Source organism: Sorex araneus, chromosome X (genome assembly GCF_027595985.1).
Source record: "Sorex araneus isolate mSorAra2 chromosome X, mSorAra2.pri, whole genome shotgun sequence".
Lineage (NCBI taxonomy): Eukaryota > Metazoa > Chordata > Mammalia > Eulipotyphla > Soricidae > Sorex > Sorex araneus.
This window is the reverse complement of record NC_073313.1, coordinates 166,979,097-166,999,312: the sequence shown is the minus strand read 5'-3', so window position 1 is coordinate 166,999,312 and position 20,216 is coordinate 166,979,097. Positions and strand designations below refer to the sequence as shown.

The 20,216-nt window shown below is 54.1% G+C and overlaps 1 protein-coding gene across 2 annotated transcripts in view; it reads left to right on the top strand.

Annotated features, from left to right (window-relative positions):
• COLGALT2 (collagen beta(1-O)galactosyltransferase 2) overlaps positions 1-20,216 on the top strand; it is a 40,297-nt gene that overhangs the window by 6,531 nt on the left and 13,550 nt on the right. For both annotated transcript variants that reach the window (XM_055120607.1, XM_055120606.1), the window contains exons 2-4: positions 14,524-14,634; positions 17,740-17,857; positions 19,043-19,177. In XM_055120607.1, coding sequence (XP_054976582.1) covers positions 14,524-14,634; positions 17,740-17,857; positions 19,043-19,177 — 364 coding nt within the window. The remainder of the gene's footprint in view (positions 1-14,523; positions 14,635-17,739; positions 17,858-19,042; positions 19,178-20,216) is intronic.

The window sequence follows — 20,216 nt, the reverse complement described above, 5'->3', positions numbered from 1 at the left end:
AGATCCCCTCCCCCCACAAGACCCCCTGGGGTTATGGAACTTAACTTGACAGTGGCGAAGAAACAAACAAACCCTTAAAACATGTTTTCAAAGCCATTTTGTTGTTGTGGTTGCTGTTGTTGTGGTGGTTTGGGGGCCACATCTGGTGGTGCTCAGGCAACCTGCTTAGCTGTGGAGACGTGTCATTTCCTGTACGATTTATTGTGGGGGTTATATACCTATTATAAATAACCAGAGAGGGCCGGAGCGACAGCACAGTGGGGAGGGCGCTGGCCTTGCATGCGGCCGACCAGGGTTCGATCCCCGGCATCCCCTAGGGTCCCCCGAGTACCGCCAGGAGTGATTCCTGAGTGCAGAGCCAGGAGTCAGCCCTGAGCATCGCCGGGTGGGAACCCCCCCACACACAAAAAAAGTTTCTGGGATTTGTTGTTCTCCTTTTGAGCAACGGCCAAGTTCCAGCTCGTAAATTGTGCAGCATTCTGGAGCTGGGAGCTTGCAAGATCGCTTTGTCCTTTCAAAGTCAAAGGAGCAGAGGCAAAATTAGAAGGTAAATCACATTTCCCCCGAGGGACACGTTCGGGGTTCCCGTCTCCGTGCGTCCGTGCAGTCCTTGTCGGCATATGAGGGATTCCACCCTGTGTTCTCACTCTCTCGTGTTCTATTTTAATTCCTTTTTAGGTTTGTTTGCTTTTTTATTTTGGGGGCGTCACACCTAGCAATGCACAGGGGTTACTCCTGGCTCTGCACTCAGGAATCACTCCTGACGGTGCTCAGGGGACCCTATGGGATGCTGGGAATCAAACCCGGGTGGCCGCGTGCAAGGCAAACGCCCTCCCTGCTGTGCTATTGCTCCAGCCCCCAAAATTTATGATATTTTAAGCTACCTAAAAATGATTTTTCATTTCTTGACTTATTTTCTTGTGTGTTTGGGGTTTGGGGGCCACACCTGGGTTTACTCCTGGCTCTGAGCTTGGGGATTAGTCCTGGGGGGGGGGGGGTCGGGGGACCCTGTGCGAACCCAGAAATCAAACCCATGGTTGCTTTTTGCAAGGCAGACACCCTCCCTGCTGTGCTACCACTCCTGCCGCCTTTATATTTTAAAAATTATTTTAAAATTATTTTTTAATTGAATCACTATGAGATACACTTTTATTTTTATTTTATTTTTTTTTTAATCCCCGTGAGCTACAGTTACTAGCTTTCCTGCTTGAGTGTCAGCCATACAGTGATGGAACGCCCATCCCCCACCAGGGCACATTCCCCACCACCTGTGTCCCCAGTATCCCCCCATCCCGCCCTCTCCCTGCCTCCGTGGCAGACAATCTCCCCCCCACTCTCTCTCTGCTTTGGGGCATCATGGTTTGCAATACAGACACCGAGAGGCCGTCACGTTGGGTCCTTTGTCTACTCTCAGCACACATCTCCCGTCCCGAGCATCCCTCCAACCATCCCTGACTCAGTGACCCCTTCTCCATCCCAGCCGCCTTCTCCCCCAGCTCAGGAGGCGGCTTCCAACCGTGGAACGATCTTCCTGCCAGCCCCCTTCTCTTGACCTTCGATCCCCGAACTCACCACCCTGGCAGGAAAATAATGCGACTTGCTGCCAGGTCCACCGTTCATTTTTGGTAGAAAGATCACATTTGTCTGTGTCTCCAAAGAGACAGAGTTTGCAGGTGGCTGCGGGGGCCTGATTCCAGTTCTCCACGTCTGGTTCATCCAACTGGCCCTTTTTCTTCCTCTCCTGTTTCAAAAGTTCCGCATCTCCCCAGAGAACGAGCAAATGAGCGAGTGAGTGAGTGAAAGGGACCCCAGAGGTGGTCACACCCTTCTCATTCTGTCACATGTTTACTTTGTTATTGGGATTTCTTTTAGCGGGTCCCCTGGGGGGGGGGACCTGCCCCCTCCAGCTCGGGGAAGTTCTCTCAAAGCAAAGATAACTGGGGCTGAAGAAAGAGCACAGTGAATAGGGCGTTGGCCTGGCACTCGGCCAACCAGGGTTCGATTCCCAGCATCCCCTAGGGTCCCCCGAGCACCGCCAGGGGTAATTCCTGAGTGCATGAGCCAGGAGTCAGCCCTGAGCATCGCCGGGTGGGACCCAAAGAGAAAAAAAGAAAGCAATGATAGCTTTGACGGTTGCTTTTTTTTTTTAATTAATTAAAAAAAATTTTTTTCCGTAAAGTTGTCCACAGTAATTGGTTACAGATGGTTGCTCCTTCATCAGGGTTTTCTCCCTGCCCCTCAGGGACCCCCGTGATCCTTACGTTCTTCCTCTTGGCTTCTTCCTGCTGTTCTCTTGTCGTCTGTTGGTTTATTCTGAGGCGCTTTTCCATCCCCTGCTATTGCCTGGAGAGTCTCTGCACCTCATGCAGTCATGTAGGGCATCACCAATTCTGACAATTTTCATTTCACCAACCAGGATTTTCAGATCTGTCATTTCTTTTTATTTTTTATATATTTTTTGGCTTTTGGGGTCCCACCCGGCAATGCTCAGGGCTGACTCCTGGCTCTGCACTCAGGAATCACTCCTGTCGGTGCTTGGGGGACCCTAGGGGATGCCGGGGATCAAACCCGGGTTGGCTGCGTGCAAAGCCAGCGCCCTCCCCGTTGGGCTATCGCTCCAACCCAAGATGTGTCATTTCTGTGTGTCGCTCATTTCTGCTCTTATATCCTGCTGTATTTTATTGGCGGTGTGTTGCATTGTTTCTTTGAGCCTCTTATGCATCCTGAACATTCCATCCTGGATTCCTTACCAGAGAGGCTATGTTATCATTACTGGCTGGCTGGTTGGAGGGGGCTAACCCACTCGCACAGCCTGGTGGGTTTCTGCATTGCTTTTATCACTGTGACCTTTGCCATCTGGAACGGTTTCTTGCATGGTTTTTGCATGGTTAGGAGCTTACATGAGTGATGTCTTTTTTTTTTCTTTTTGGGTCACACCCGGCAATGCACAGGGGTCACTCTTGGCTCTGCACTCAGGAATTATCCCTGGCGGTGCTCGGGGGACCCTATGGGATGCCGGGAATCGAACCCGGGTCGGCCAGTGCAAGGCAAACGCCCTCCCCGCTGTGCTATCGCTCCGGCCCCGGCATGGACAGTTTTGATTTTGTCTCCCAGCGCATCTCGAGGTTGAAGGAGGACCCTCCCCGCCCCTCCCCACCCCTGCCCCGCGCTCCACCTAGCCGCGGCCCTTCCTGGGAACGGGGCAGGGCCCGTGAGTCAGTGTTTCGGAGCGGTGAGCTCATAGCCGTCTCCTGGCGAGGTGCTGCTCTGGTTTCTTCATGAAAAACAGAAAAGTCATAAGAAGACGAGTGCCAGGATTCCTCTGTCTCATGCGTCGCTGTGTCCACTCTCTCTCCGTCCAGTCAGGGGTCTCCTGACCAGTCCCGCTGCCCCGCCGGGAAGCCGGGACGGCGGCGATGCTGCTGTCTCAGGCTCGCGTCTCTCACGAGGGACTGTTGAATATGGTTTTCGAGGAGCAGGCGTAGGGTCCCCTTGGTCTGTGTGTTGTGTTTGTTCGTTGAGTGTTTTTTTCTCTTTGGGTCCCACCCGGCGATGCTCAGGGCTGACTCCTGGCTCTGCACTCAGGAATCACTCCTGGCAGTGCTCGGGGGACCCTACGGGATACCGGGGCTCGAACCCAGGTTGGCTGCGTGCCAGGCAAACGCCCTCCCTGCTGTGTTATAGCTCCAGCCCCTGGTGTGTGTTTTTTAAACAGCTCTCTCTGTCTCTCTCTTTCTCTCTGTCTGTCTCTCTTTCTCTCTCTCTGTCTCTCTGCCTTTCTCTATCTCTGACTCTCTGTCTCTCTCTTTCTCTCTGTCTCTCTTTCTCTCTGTCTCTCTGCCTTTATCTCTGACTCTCTGTCTCTCTTTCTCTCTGTCTCTCTTTCTCTCTGTCTCTCTGCCTTTCTCTATCTCTGGCTCTGTCTCTCGGTCTGTCTCTCTGTCTCTCTCTGTCTCTCTATCTCTCTTTGTCTCTGTCTGTCTCTGTCTCTCTGTCTCTGTCTCTCTGTCTCTGTCTCTCTTTGTCTGTCTCTTTGTCTTTCTCTGTCTCTGTCTCTTTGTCTCTGTCTCTCTTTGTCTTTGTCTCTTCGTCTTTCTCTGTTTCTGTTTGTCTCTCTGTCTCTGTCTCTCTCTCTCTGTCTTTCTGTCTCTCTGCCTTTCTCTGTTTCTGTCTGCCTCTCTCTGTCTCTGTCTCTGTCTGTCTCTCTGTTTCTCCGCATTTGGCATTCTCACCGCTTGCTACTGGCAGAATAAACTGTCTTCCTTCCCAATTTATCCTAACCCTGCTGTCTGAACACCTTCCAGCATCTTTATTTATGACCTTGAAAGATCACATATTTCCCGCCGCCGCCCCCTTTTATTTTTTTTTTGGGAGGGGTCAGATCTGGCACCCTCAGGCCACCTTGGAAACCCGGGCAGATGTCCCCCATGTGTTTCCGTGTGCATCTGGACGTTCAGGGTCGGGGGAAGCATGTGGGGACTCTGAGGAGCCCTCCCGTTCCCGGCTTTCATCAGCCACGACAAGTCGCCATGAATAAAATCACTGTCAGGGTCTGTTTTCCCGCTTGCTTACTTTGCTGCCGAAGATGTTTTGGAACGTTGATTTCTGGGAAGGGGATTGTCCGACGCCGCATCCTAGGAAGGGAAACTGTGCTCACTTCTTTGAGTCATGGAGTCACTGAGGCTAGAAAAATAGCACACACCTTCCCCCACCCTCGGGGAAGCCAGTGACCATCCCTGAGCTCAAACAGGGGGTGATGGGAAGAAAGAGTCTCCCCTGTGTCCGAGGCAAGTCTCCAGGCTAGAATTAGCAATGTTGCTTCGTGGAAATTGCAGATATGCCAAGTAATTTGGGTTTTGGGGGGCGCTTTTTGGGTCCCACCCGGCATTACTCAGGGCTGACTCCTGGCTCTGTGCTCAGGAATCACCCCTGGTGGTGCTCGGGGGACCCCATGGGATGCCGGGGATCGAACCTGAGTCAGCCACATGCCAGGCCAATGCCCTCCCCGCTGTGCTATATCGCTCCAGCCTCGAATCATTTTAAAAGAGCTTCTGGGCATTGTGTCTCTGTTGTTCCCTGATGGAGGATTTCTGGGTGGTCAACTGTGCTTGGGTGCCTGCTTTGCATGCCAGGTTCAATCCCCGGCATCCCATAGGGTTCCCCAAGCACTGCCAGGAGTGATTCCTGAGTGCATGAGCCAGGAGTCAGTCCTAAACACCCATTGGTGTGAACCCCAAACCAAATAATAATAATAATAATAATAATAATCACTGTCACTGTCATCCTGTTGCTCGATTTGCTCGAGCAGGCACCAGTAACGTCTCTCATTGAGAAACTTATTGTTACTGTTTTTGGCATATTTAATACGCACGGGGAGCTTGCCAGTCTCTGCTGTGCGGGCTCGATACTCTCCGTAGCTTGCTGGGCTCTCCGAGAGGGGTGGAAGAATTGAACTCAGGTCGGCCGCATGAAAGGCGAACGCCCAACCGCTGTGCTATCGCTCCAGCCATAATAATAATAATAATAATAATAATAATAATAATAATAATAATTGGAATAATGGTGTTTGAGGAAGACATTTTAAAGGGGCTGAGACCCCTTTCAGCCCGAGTCCTCTATCCCACGCTGTTGGCGTGACTCAAATCGGACCTTGGGGGGTGCGTTCCGTGGGGTTAGAAAAATAACGCTGGGGGGGGGGCTCAGAGAGATAGTAAGAGGCTTCTGGCTCTTGCCCACCAGGGCTGGATCTCAGCTTGGAAAAAGTGCTCTTCTGAGGTCATTATCATTTCATGCTAAGAGAGGTTGAGTAATCTGTTGTCTTTGTTTATAGTTCTCTGGTTCCAAATGAATATTCACTGTCAGGCGTCCAGGCTGCTGTAGGGATATTGCCTTTTCTTAGAATAGGCTGCCCCCCAACCCCGCCTAATTACTTTAGTTTCCCTGGGTCCGGTGGACCCGGATTCTTCGAAACGAAAACTTCACCTCCTCCCCCTAATTTTCCATGGTACGAACAGTCCTGGTGGAAAAAAAAAAAAAAACCCAAAACCTTGTTTTGACTCAATTGTCCCATGTGCCAGATGTTCCTGCCATTAGAAATGTCTTTGGAGTTAATGAAGTTTCTCCTTAGTTCACTTGAAAAATCCCAGTACTGGGAATTAAAAAAAAAAAAAAAGCGCTCCCCCACCCCCCCCCGCCCCCGCCCAAGGTGTAGTTATAAATAATATTTTCACACCCGCACTCCTTCCCGGCCGTGCGTTTCTTTGAGAACATTCTGTCTGGCGGCTGGGCTGCTATGCTCAGCCTCCCGCCGCCCCCGAACCCCAGCACGCCCAGCCCGACCTCCCCTCCCCGGTCTGCTCTCATTCAAGGATGGGCGCAGGACGGAGCCACCGTTTCTAACCACACTGGGAACGGTTCCATGTTTTGACACTGAGGTCAATTCACCAGGCCCGAGGCCACTGAACAGCTCCTTGGGTGGGATTTACTCCCCGGGCCAGCCCCGGGGAACCCTTAAATAATGCCCCGGGACCGTCTCAAGCTGGGGCTGAATTTATCGTTGTCACTGGTAACGCTGTGCTTTCTTTTTCTTATTTTTTCTTTTTTTTTTTGTTTTGGGTCCCACCCGGCGATGCTCAGGGCTGACTCCCGGCTCTGCACTCAGAAATCACTCCTGGCAGTGCCCAGGGGGACCCTATGGGATGCCGGGGATTGAACCCAGGTCGACCGCGTGCCAGGCCAGCACCCTCCCCGCTGTGCTATCGCTCCAGCCCCAACTTCTTAACTTCTGTGCTATTTCTCCGACCTAATAGTTTGCTTGCTTGCTTCCTTTTTGTTTTGGGTCCTACCCGGCGATGCTCAGGGCTGACTCCTGGCTCTGCACTCAGGGATCACTCCTGGCGGTGCTCAGGGGACCCTATGGGATGCCGGGGATCGAACCCGGGTCGGCTGCTTGCAAGGTGAATGCCCTCCCCGCTGTGCTATGGCTCCAGCCCCTAATCCAGTAAGATTTATCAGCGACAGTCTCTACTCCCCAAGCTGGGCTGTTGATCGCCCCCAAAATGCTAGAGTTTAGTTGAGGTAAACCTTTAGCCTTGTTCCTCGGTTGAACTTTTCTTTGCAGGTCATCAAAATCCAACAAGGATCCAGACACACTGGGCAGGAATAAAGGGATTTATGGGCAGCAAAAAACAACAACCCTGCCCTTCCTTTCTTTCCAGAACAGTCTAGAGACCCAGAGAACCGTCTGATGCCGTCTCTCTCGTGTATCAGCCAGGTGATGGGAGAAAGTGTCTTTACCTGTGTGTGACCCGCCCAGCTGAAATTAAATCTCTAAGTAGAGAGAAGGGCTGGAGTGACAGCACAGCGGGGAGGGCGTTTGCCTTGCATGCGGCCGACCCGGGTTCGATGTCTCTGTCCCTCTCGGAGAGCCCGGCAAGCTACTGAGAGGATCCCGCCCGCACGGCAGAGCCTGGCAAGCTCCCCGTGGCGAGATGCCAAACACAGTCACAACAAGCCTCACCATGGAGACGTGACTGGCGCCCACTCGAGCACATCGATAAACAACAGGATAGTGCTACAGTAAGTAGAGAGAAGGTGAGGCCCGAGTGGTAGCACAGTGGGGAAGGTGTTTGCCTTGCATGCAGCTGACCCAGGTTCGATCCCCGGCATCCCATAAGGTCCCCCGAGCCCCGCCAGGAGTGATTCCTGAGTGCAGAGCCAGGAGGAGCCCTGACCATCACTGGGAAAGAAAAGGAAAAGGAAAAGGAAAAGGAAAAGGAAAAGGAAAAGGAAAGGAAAGGAAAAGAAAGGAAAAGAAAAGAGGTGCAAGGGTCCTGGGGCACAAAATCTTCCCCACACCAAGACCGACTGTTTGCGTCTGTGTTTTGCACGCACGATCTGTGATTGAAGCAGGGAATGAGCACCCCAGCCCGATTTCTCTCTCCGGACACCCCCCCCCCCCGCCCCAAACTGGCAATGCAGGCGGGAAGGCCTCGCATGGGTCTGACACGCGAAGGCTGATGCTCAGCGGCCCTGCGAGGTGGTTCAGTCCTTGTTGCATTTTCCTTGCTGTTGGCACCGACACGCTGCCTCGCCGGGCCTCGCCTTGCAGAGGGAGCTGGTCGGGGCCCCGCCGTTCCCAGCCGCTCCCGCTGTCCAGGGCCCTGGCCTTGCGCCCCTCCTGGCCGGTGTGTTCTTTCCGAGCGTCTGGCCTCTTGTCCCCAACACTGGGGCTTTTCATAAGGACGGCTGAGTCATGAAACGGGGTGCAGATGACCGGGAGTTTGTTTGCACACCTCGAGTCCAAAATAGGTCCTTGCTGGCAGCCCCTGGCAGAGGCCGGGGGTCACCTGACTACCCACCCCGAGCCCTGGGGAGCTGCCCTCCCCACTCTCCCCTCCCCCCTCCCCCAGACTGGCGACAGTGAGCTCTTCCCAGCAAAGGTGTTTGCATTTTGCAGCTGTGAGTTGGGGAGACCGGGATGTCAGAATGGAGCGCAGGGCGGGGAGGGGGGGAGCGGGCGGGCGGGAGGGTCTGGTAGGTACCACTGAGGCTCAATGCCAAGTTTGCAGAGCTGGGCGAGATCCCGGCACTAACAAGCCCTTGGCCTTCAGGCTTGGCTGCAAAATACTGTGATGACTTGAAAATTGGAGGGTGGGGAGAGCCAGGTACTGGATCTGAGTGTTTTGTGGGATTTTTGAAGCAAGACCAGAGCGTCCCAAATGATCTGGCAAAAAAAAAAAAAAAAAAAAATTAGGGGCCGGAGTGATAGTATAGAGGGGAGGGCATTTGCCTTGCATGAGGCCAACCCGGGTTCAATCCCCGGCATCCCATAGGGTCCCCTGAGCACCGCCAGGAGTGATTCCTGAGTGCAGAGCCAGGAGTCAGCCCTGAGCATAACCGGGTGGGACCCAAAAAGCAAAAAGAGAAAGAAATGCAATTAAGGGGAGGTAATAAATTGAATGTATTATTCTCTGAAGAGATTAGAAAAGTCTTATAAGACTTATTCTACAAATAGTAAAGGAAATGCAAAAGCTAATCTCAATAGCGATTCAACCAATATTGACAGCATTTAACAACATAAGTTTAAGATCATTTTTGATGAATAAATTTGGTAAAATACTAAAAGTTCTTCGGGAATAATATAAACAAGTTTGTATCCAGTTGAATTTACGTAAGGTGGAAAAATCAGCTCAGCACGAGAAAATCTATAAATACATTTTACCATTTGATCAGGCTGGGGAGGAGAATCCTTCTATTGATTTCAGTAGGTGCAAAAAAAATTTTTTTTTATTCTGTTTTGTCGGTCTGGGGAAGCAAGAATAACATCTCGGTTCAATAAGTTAAACCAAAATAACACAGAGGAAAAAAAACTAACACAGAGAAATTAAATGCCAAAACAGACTGAAAGAAGCTGGTATTCGATGGTGTCATGCTTGCAAATGCCCTTGGGACTAGAAGCCAGCAGGAGGGTCTCGAGTCACTCTGACCTCACGAGGCTGTGGAATTCCAACTCGGGCCAGAGCCTCAAAGGCTCGGCATTCAGACGGGAGAAATAAAATATCATTAATTCATGGTCCCGGCACTTCATAGACCCGACAATCGCATCTGCAGGCAGAGCTGGGAGGGTGACGGGAGCCAGGGCAGCCCACGGGGCTCCTGCCAGCCCGGGGTGGCTCCCACTGAGTGATTTGCTTGCTGACAGCCGCAAGGGAACAAATGGAACCAAAACAGAGAAGGCCTTCAAGAAGGAAGTTCTGGAATGTAGTGAAAAACACTGAAGGACGCCTCGAAAAGGGCAGGAAAGGAGCTCTGTGGAGTCGTGCGTGGTCTGCACGTGTGTGAAAGACACATGGTCTGCATGTATGTGGTGGAGCATGTGGTCTGCATGTATGTGGTGGAGCATGTGGACTACAGGTATGTGCTAGAGTGCATGGTATTTATGTACATGGTACACATCTGCATGTATGTGGCATAACGTGTTCTGCATGTATGTGGTGGAGCATGTGGTCTGCATGTATGTGGTGGAGCATGTGGACTACATGTATGTGCTAGAGTACATGGTATTTATGTACATGGCACACATCTGCATGTATGTGGCATAACATATGTTCTGCCTGCAGGTGGTGGAGCATGTGGTCTGCGTGTATGTGTTAGAGCATGCAGTCTGCATGTATGTGGTGGAGCATGCAGTCTGCATGTATGTGGCATAGAATGTGTTCTGCGTATATGTGATGGAACATATGTTCTGCATGTATGTGGTGGAGCATGCGGTCTGCATGTATGTGGTAGACACGTGGTCTGCATGGAGTGAGCCCTGAGCACAGAGCAGGGAGTCATCCCCATTGCAGGGTGTGACCCAAAAAGCAAAAAACAAAAATACTATTATTATTATTTTATTTTCTTGTTGCACATTATATGACGCTGTGGCTCACACAGTCGCTCAGATGACTTGTCAGAGGCACTCAGTGCTCCAGCCCAGCCCACCATGTCCCCAACTTCCCCGGACACCCAGCCCTACTTCCTTCCTTCCCCACGTTCCCTCTGGACTTGCTCTCTGAGCAGCGTTCTGACTCTGGGAGTAACGGGGCCCGTGGAACGGCAGGTGGGGGAGATCACGGCTGCAGGCGTTGGGCTGAGTCCCTGGGGGTGGGTGAGGTGACCTTCCCTGCCACACCCGTTCTGCCTCAAGCCTTCTTCTCCCTCCATGGCTTTCTCCTTTGCTGCCTGTCCCTTCTTCACTTCTGGCTTCTTGTTCTTTTTGGGGGTTGGGGGGACACACACTGGGGGCTTTGAGCAAACACCTTCACCCCTGGACCATCTCTCCAATCCCTCTTCCTGCCTGGAATGTTGTCAGCATGCTTTTGCTCATGTTTTGTTTTTTTGGGGGGGGGTCACACCCAGCTATGCTCACAGTTTACTCCTGGCTCTGCACTCAGGAATCACTCCTGGCGGTGCTCGGGGGACCCTAGGGGATGCCGGGGATCGAACCCGGGTCGGCCGTGAGCAAGGCCAACGCCCTCCCCGCTGTGCTATCGCTCTGTCCCCATTAATGTGCTTTTGAAACTGGATCTCGACTTTGGCTGAAGACCTTTCGTACAGAAGTTCCCGAGATCACGATGATTTCGGAAGGAGTCAGGATCTTGATGGAGACCCTTGATGTTGAGCCAGTTCTGGCCCCCTGAGACAGTATTTGCTTCGTAGGGTACTAGAGTCACTTTGTTAATATTTGCAGAATATTTTAAGCTACGTAACATCGGAAAGACTCTGTTTATTCAGATCTGGCAGCACTTGCCCCTGAAACGCCGGGTTTTTGTGGGTTTTGTTTTGCTTTTGGTGTCTTTTGTGTTTATCTTTCCTTCTAACACGGATATGATTCCCTTTAAGTCTCATTTCTCAGTTGGAGCGCTTTTCGGCGGAAATCTTCCATTTGGATGCGTTTTCCAAATCGGTTTCTCCTTGAAATCAAAGCCCCGTCGTGGCCTTGGAGCTACAGGAATTTCTCCCAGAGGGAACTCATTCCGGCCCATGCTTATTTTTCATATTTCAATTTCCTGGAGTGGGTGATTGTCTCTTGTTAGTTTTTCTGCCCTGAAAGCCGTGCTTTGAGAATCCCTCCTCTGGTCGTGTGGGTGCGTTTGGGCATGAGGGCTTTTGTTGATTTGTTCGTTTTATAGCTTTTGTAGTTTGTGGGGGTGCAGAGCTCGGGTGGCTGGGGGGTGGGGCATCTCCCCATGATTCTTAACCAGATGCATTGGGGGTCCAACCCAAGGCCCGAGGGTGCAATGCTGCTAGGAGTTACTCGGGCACCCCAGGGTTACACCCCAGAATTACTCGGGCTGCACCTGACAATTCTGGGGGGACCGTGTGGTTCTGGGGGTCAACACAGCATTAGCAACAGTGCAAAGCCTTAACCCCCACCCTCTCTCCAGTCCCTCTTTTTCCATTCTATACCTTTATGACTTGCTGTATCTATCTTTGGGGGCTCACCCAGCAGTGCTCATTGAGGACTCCTGGCTCTGTGCTCAGGGATCACTCTCGGCTGGGCTGGAGGGACCTTAAGGGATGCCGAGGATCGAACCTGGGTCAACCCCATGCAAGGCAAGCGTCCTCCCTGCTGTGCTAGCTCTCTGGCCCCTATATTTAATTTTATCATTTCTTTCTTTCTGCTTCTATTTTGAGTAGGAAGTCAGTGCTTTTTTTTTTTTGGTGTTTTGGGTCACACCCGGTGATGCTCAGGGCTGACTCCTGGCTCTGTGCTCAGAAATCACTCCTGGCAGTGCTCGGGGAGCCCTATGGGATGCCAGGGATCAAACCCGGTCGGCCGCGTGCAAGGCCAACACTCTCCCCGCTGTGCTGTCGCTCCACCAGTGCATCCATTTGTATAAGAAACAGAAAATGAGTTTTTTTTTGGGGGGGGGGTGGCTGGAGCGATAGTACATAGGGGAGGGCGTTTGCCTTGCATGCGGTTGACCCGGGTTCGATTCCCAGCATCCCATAGGGTCCCCTGAGCACCGCCAGGAGTAATTCCTGAGTGCAGAGCCAGGAGGGACCCCTGTGCATCGCCGGGTGTGACCAAAAAAGAAAAAAAAAAAAATTTTTTTCCTGCATCTCCTCACTCTTCTGGTTGTCAAAATTCTCACGGGTCGCTCTCCCCACGGGTCGTGTTCTGGACCTGGGGGAGTGGGTGTCTCTCACAGAACCACTTCTCCTAAGAGTTCTCGTGGATTGTGTTGGGGCTGGAGCTGTTTGCTCCGTGACGGGGAATCTTCTGGGGTGGGCGATCACCAGGCTGTTTGGTGGCTGTCGTGAGGGCCCCCAAAAATCGAGCACGGCCGGGCCCACCAGCAGCCTCCACCTCTTCCCTGGCCTCACTGCCCCCTCAAGCTCTGGGCCCGCTATAGCCCTGGCACCTGTTGTGTCTGTTTTAGGGAATAAACTCCCAGCGGTGTGAGTGATCACTGAGCTAGTTTAGTTTTTCTATCGGCTGGACAGACACGGGTAGAGTTCTTATTTTTTTTTTCTTTTTGGGTCACACCTGGCAATGCACAGGGGTCACTCCTGGCTCTGCACTCAGGAATCACTCCTGGCGGTGCTCAGGGGACCCTATGGGATGCTGGGAATCGAACTCAGGTCGGCCACGTGCAAGGCCAACGCCCTCCCCGCTGTGCTATTGCTCCAGCCCCAAGACACGGGCAGAGTTAACCAAAAGCGGGAGGCTTGTAGGCCCAGCGTTGACTGTTAACAGCCGGCCGCCCCCGGGAGGCCTGGCCTGGACACTCTTGTGTGTTGTGGGTCACGTCCGTGAGCCGCCTGTAACAGCCTTCTGAGTAGAGGCGGCAGGGGTCGAACCCAGGGCCTTTGGCTTTGAACTGTGTGACGTGTCCGGGAACTAAACCCCACCTGGTCTGCGGTCGGGAGGGCGTCCCTCCTTGCCAGAGCCCTTCTGGTTTTGTCTCCTGTTCCGCACAGCTGTGTTTGGGGGCCCCATCTTCCGTGGCCCGCGTTAGAGTCCAGTTAGGAAGCAGCGAGGGTTGGCTAGGCTGGACCGTGCTGGTGAGAGTTTGTGGGGACAGGAGAGACCCTCTCCCCACCCCTGCCCACACAGGCTTGGACAGGCAAAGTGAGGACAAAACTGAAGGGGCTGAAGCGACAGCACAGTGGGGAGGACGTTGGCCTGGCACGCGGCCGACCCGGGTTCGATCTCCGGCATCCCATAGGGTCCCCTGAGCACCGCCAGGAGTGATTCCTGAGTGCAGAGCTGGGAGTCAGCCCTGAGCATCGCCGGGTGGGACAAAGAAGAGAGAGAGGAAGAAAGAAAGGGAAGGAAGTTGGAAGGAAGGGAAGGAAGGAAGGAAGGAAGGAAGGAAGGAAGGAAGGAAGGAAGGAAGGAAGGAAGGAAGGAAAGAAGGAAGGAAAGAAGGAAGGAGGGAGGGAGGGAGGGAAGGAGGGAGGGAGGGAGGGAGGGAGGGAGGGAGGAAGAAAGAAAGGGAAGGAAGGAAGGAAGGAAGGAAGGAAGGAAGGAAGGAAGGAAGGAAGGAAGGAAGGAAGGAAGGAAGGAAGGAAGGAAGGAAGGAAGGAGGGAGGGAGGGAAGGACTGGAGCGAGAGCACAGCGGGGAGGGCATTTGTCTTGCATGCAGCCAACCCGGGTTCGATCCCAGCATCCCCTAGGGTCCCCCCGAGCACCGCCAGGAGTGATCCCTGAGCACAGAGCCGGGAGTCAGCCCTGAGTACAGAGCCAGGAGTCAGCCCTGAGTACAGAGCCAGGAGTCAGCCCTGAGCATAGAGCTGGGAGTCAGCCCTGAGCACCGCCGGGTGGGTGCTCCAACGAGCACCCCAACGACCATCAGTGACCAGTGCTCTGGTCACTGGGACTGTGGCCACGGGGGAACGTCTCGTGGCAGCGTCGGGTTCTTGGTTCTTGCTTGCGCCTCCCTGCGTGTGTCAGGGCCTCCCGGGGCGGGGGGAGCCCGGGCCGCGCCCCGAGTCGGCCCATGGATGGTGAGTCCCGTGCTCTCCCGCAGGGCGGCCACGGACCACAACGTGGACAACACCACGGAGATCCTGCGGGAGTGGCTGCGCGGCGTGCAGCGGGCCTACCACTACGTGGAGTGGCGGCCCCTGGCCGAGCCCAGGTGAGTGGCCGCTGACCACTTCCGGGTCCTCCTTCTGCCTCCACCCTGCCCCCTCGCCCCCGGTCACCTGCAGGTCATCCTGCCGCCTCTCCACTGACCACTTCCCGTGGCATGTCACCGGCCCTGTCTTCATCCCGGAGGAGCTTCCTGGTGACTTTGCTTTTTGCTTTGGTTTGGGTCCCGCCCGGCGATGCTCAGGGCTGACTCCCAGCTCTGCACTCAGGAATCACTCCTGGCAGTGCTCGAGGTGGGGGACCCTAGGGGATGCCGGGGATCGAACCCGGGTCGGCCGCGTGCCAGGCTAACGCCCTCCCCGCTGTGCTGTCGCTCCAGCACCAGTTTTTCTTTGATATGCCAAGCTGCTGTTTCTATCCTTCTTATCACCAGCTCCTTCCCCCTGTCTCTCTGTCTTTGTCTCTCTATCTCTCTTTGTCTCTGTCTCTGTCTCTGTGTCTCTGTCTATCTCTCTTTGTCTCTGTCTCTCTGTCTCTCTATCTCTCTTTGTCTCTGTCTGTCTGTCTCTCTGTCTCTGTCTTTGTCTGTCTTTTTGTCTCTTTGTCTTTCTCTGTTTCTGTTTGTCTCTCTGCCTCTATCTCTCTCGTTCTCTCTGCCTTTCTCTGCCTTTCTCTGTCTCTCTCTGTCTGTCTCTCTGTCTCTGTCTCTCTGTTTCTCCCCATTTGGCATTCTCACCGCTTGCTACTGGCTACTATCCTTCTTATCACCAGCTCCTTCCCCCTGTCTCTCTGTCTCTGTCTCTGTCTATCTCTCTTTGTCTCTGTCTCTCTCTGTCCATCTCTTTGTCTCTGTCTCTGTCTATCTCTGTCTCTGTCTTTGTCTGTCTCTTTGTCTCTGTCTTTCTCTGTTTCTGTTTGTCTCTCTGTCTCTGTCTCTCTTTCTGTCTCTCTGCCTTTCTCTGTCTCTGTCTGTCTCTCTCTGTCTCTGTCTCTCTCTGTCTCTTTGTTTCTCCCCATTTGGCATTCTCACCGCTTGCTACTGGCTACTATCCTTCTTATCACCAGTTCCTTCCCCCTGTCTCTCTGTCTCTGTCTCTCTGTCTATCTCTCTTTGTCTCTGTCTCTCTGTCTCTGACTCTCTGACTCTGTCTTTCTTTATCTGTCTCTTTGTCTTTCTCTGTTTCTGTTTGTCTCTCTGTCTCTGTCTCTCTCTCGTTCTGTCTCTCTGCCTTTCTCTGTCTCTCTCTGTCTCTGTCTCTCTCTGTCTCTCTGTTTCTCCGCATTTGGCATCCTCACCGCTTGCTACTGGCCACTCTCCTCCTTATCACCAGCTCCTTCTCCCCAGAAAACCCTTCTAGCCACCCCCGCCCCGTCTAGTCCAAACAGCTGTCATTCACCCAGCCCACATCTGCCCCTCGCCCCAGCCCTGGCTCCCTTACTTCCCGCGGCAACCGTTTGGATACAGCAATATGCGCGATTAACACGGCCAATGAATTGCGTGACTTACATTTCTCCCCCCCCCTAAGAAATCTGGGGGCTCTGGCAGGCCCTGGCACCTGCAAGTGCCTTTTATTTCCTCCCATGCTACATTCTTGGCAGGCACTAAATTTCAATCCTGCATAGCGGAGGGACTGGCAAAATGAATTAACGTATTGAGAACACCCGGGAATGTGCAGTGCGTCAGAACTCCAAAGTCACTACAGCAGGAAGTGAACCGGCTGGATTTCTGCCCGGGACAAGTCATTTACTGAAACTTATAGGCTGCCACTACGACGGAGAAGGACGCCCTGTGTCCTCCCGGAACACATTTTTCTTCTTCTAATTTTCTGCTCTATAATCCTTTTTTCTCAGACATATGTGTCGAGCTGTAGATAGCTCAGGTCCCGGCATTGTATTAATGAGCAAAAATTTAATACTGCCAGGAAAGAGCTTGGACATGGCTCTTTCCAAGTCCCTGCCAGTGAATTGGACCCTCGTGGCCTGGAAATTGACCTCCTGGTCCTTTTCCCTGTGGCCAAATTTTAATGGTCAGCATCACATGCCAAAATAGGGGCGATGGATATGCGGAGGGCACTTTGGGGGCACAGGGTTTGGGAAAGCGGGGACGCCGGTGATGTCAGGGCTGCAGTAACGGGGGGGGGGGTGACACCAGGGAGAAAGACCGTCTGGGCCTGGGGTCAGACTGACTTTGCACTCACTGGGGACAAGACGCTGAGAACTTCGTGAATGGCAGCCTGGGTGGGCCCCGGAGTCAACCAGTGATGTGGCCAGGACAGCCGGGGACCTGCCCCCGCTGCACGGGATTGTGGGCGCCGAGAGACCCCTCGGGCACCAGCGGGCCACTCTCTGCCCTCACCCTGTCCGGGTCATTCAGTCATGGGGAGACTGTGTAGAGATGCAAGCCCTTTCCCCCCACTTTCAAACGTGGCTTTCCCCGGAAATGCCGTTTCTCCTTAGCCACGTTTCTCTGCAGCCACAATGCCACGTTTCTGTGCAGCCACAATGCCACGTTTCTGTGCAGTGACATTGCCACATTTCTCTGCAGTCACGTTGCCACGTTTCTGTGCAGTCACATTGCCACGTTTCTCTGCAGACACGTTGCCACGTTTCTCTGCAGCCACACTGCAACATTTCCATGCAGCTACATTGCCATGTTTACATGCAGCCACATTGCCACGTTTTCACACAGCCACGAATCCATGTTTCCACATGTAACAGAGTGTGTGAAATAGTTTCTAGGGACCGAGGTCAGGACTCCAGCCTGGTCCTCACAGCACCCCTGTGAACTGTGTAGCACCCAGCACATGACCGATAGAAACCCCACCTCAGTTTCCTCCTGTGTGAAATGGGGAGATGGCAGCTCTAACCCTGGGGGGTGGGAGCCTGGTTGTAACAAGATCCCCTACACACACACACACACACACACACACACTCTGGAGCGTTCCCTGTGAAGAGTCGAGCGTTCCACCAAAATTCATCTCTCCTGGCACTGCTCTGCTCTCAGGCTCTACTTCCTGGGGGCACGGGAAGGGGAGTTAGATGGACGGACGGTGGATGGACAGACGGGCGGCCACTTCCTGCCAGGGCTGTCTGGGCGGTGAGTGAGTGAGCATCACCTTCACCGTCATCCTGTTCCTTACCGCGATGTCAGGTCCTACCCCGACGAAATCGGGCCCAAGCACTGGCCGAGCTCCCGCTTCACCCACGTCATGAAGCTGCGGCAAGCCGCCCTGCGCACGGCCAGGGAGAAGTGGTCAGACTACATCCTGGTAAAGACCCACGTTCGCTTTCTAGAACGTTCCAAACCCACCCGTGTGTCCAGGTCCGCGACTCCTGGGAGGAACTGGGTCCGCTCTGGGTGCAAATCTGCTCCTCTGCCTTTGAGTCCAGGTGGTCGGGGGAGGGGGGTTCCGGTTCACGGTTCACCTCAGACCCAGCTGGACTCAATCCCTGAGTCTCTTTCTCTGGAACCGCTGAGGAGGAGCATTGCTGAGGGAGGCCCCGGGGAAAGGGCTGTTAGTTGCTCGTTGCGTTTGCTCTTTGGAAGAACCACGAACATGAACCATTAGTCGGACCAGAAGGGCTTCCATGAGCCTGTCCCGTACCCGGGGAAGCGTCCGTCCCTCCTTCCGTCTCTGCCAGAGCCCAGGAAAGTGCCGGCACGAGGAAGCAGCGTCTGTTCCTTGTTCGTCATCACACACGTCTCTCAGCTGGAGAAGCAGGAGGAAGTTTCCTGGGCCTCAGACACCCCTCCCCGGCCCCTCTGAAAACCAACAGTGACATTCGCCGCCCCCAAACCCTTTCCAGGCTGCAGAGACGGTCCAAGGCACTTGCCTTGCGTGCGGCCAACTCTGCTTTTTTTAATTTTATTTTTTTGCTTTTTGGGTCCCACCTGGCGATGCTCAGAGCTGACTCCTGGCTCTGCACTCAGGAATCACTCCTGGCGGTGCTCGGGGGGCCCTATGGGATGCCGGGGATCGAACCCGGGTCGGCCGCGTGCCAGGCAGACGCCCTCCCCGCTGTGCTCTCGTTCCAGTGCCCCGGCTCTGTTTTGATCCCTGGCACCGTGTGGGACCCTGAGGCCTCCAGGGATGACCCCCGCAGGCCTGGGCAACTCCCAGCGTTGAGTGCCCAGCTGGTTGACGGAGTATCTTCACCCGAACCCTACTTGGGACTTTTATCCAGAGGCCCGGGGGGGAAGGGGGACCTGATTTATTTTTCCATCCATTTTATCACTGGAAACACCCAATCCAGGAAGGCTCCATGGAGCTGGTGGCCTGGGGTCCGGGGAAAGGACCTCGGGTCCAGGGCAGCCCTGAGCTTCTCCATCACCTCCACTGAGCCCAGTAACCACATAGTCGCATTCAGGGCACTTTGAGCGAGGATGCAGGACCCCGTGGCTGAGGCCTCACCGACCCCCTCCCCCCTGCCCCGCCGCCCATTTTCTTTCCTAGTTCATAGACGTCGACAACTTCCTCACCAACCCGCAGACGCTCAACCTGCTGATCGCCGAGAACAAGACTATCGTGGCCCCCATGCTGGAGTCCCGGGGGCTCTACTCCAACTTCTGGTGTGGAATCACGCCCGAGGCAAGTGGGGGGGCCCCACGCGAGGCGGGTGGGGGGTGTAGGTGGGCCTTCCCAGGATGGTGGGTGAACCCCGAGCGCCACTGTGCTTAGAGAGAAAACATTCGAATCCACCCGCTTGGCCGGGATTCGCACAGTGACGTCCCTTTCCGAGATTTGACCTTTAAGGGGCCAGAGAGAGGGCACAGTGGTTAGCACACTGGCCTTGCACACGGCCAACCCCGTCAGGAGTGAGCCCTGAGCACCGAGCCAGGAAGACGCCCTGAGCACTGTCGGGTGTGACCCAACAGAAGCAAAACAAAAGAGAATAAATTGTCCTTTGGGAGTCGTTCTTAAAAACCTTTAGAGGGGCTGGAGCGATAGCACAGCGGGGAGGGCGTTTGCCTTGCACAAGGCCGACCCGGGTTCGAATCCCAGCATCCCATAGAGTCCCCCGAGCACCGCCAGGAGTGATTCCTGAGTGCAGAGCCAGGAGTCAGCCCTGAGCATCGCCGGGTGGGACCCAAAAAGCAAATAAAAAAAATTTAAAAAAAATCTTTAGAGATGAGACCAGGGACGCCTCTTCCCCATGGAGGCGAGGCTGCAGTTTCCTCGGACCCGGGTTTTTGTAAGCAGGAACTCGGGGATCAGAGCTGCAGACGCGTCTGACAGCCTGTGAACGGTGATGCCAACATCGCTTTTTATTCCCTTGCTCTGTCCTTTTAAAAAACTTGAATCACTGCGAGACACACAGAGCTGTTCATGGTCGGGCGTCAGTCCTACAGGGTTCCAGCACCCATCCCTCCACCAGGGCACATTTCCCAGCACCAGTGTCCCCGGGAGTCAGCCCTGAGCACAGAGCCAGGAGTGAGCCCTGAGCACAGAGCTGGGAGTCAGCCCCGCGCGCAGAGCCAGGAATCAGCCCCGAGCACAGAGCCGGGAGTCAGCCCTGAGCACAGAGCCGGGAGTCAGCCCTGAGCACAGAAGCGGGAGTCAGCCCCGAGCACAGAGCCGGGAGTCATCCCCGAGCACAGAGCCGGGAGTCAGCCTTGAGCATTGCCGG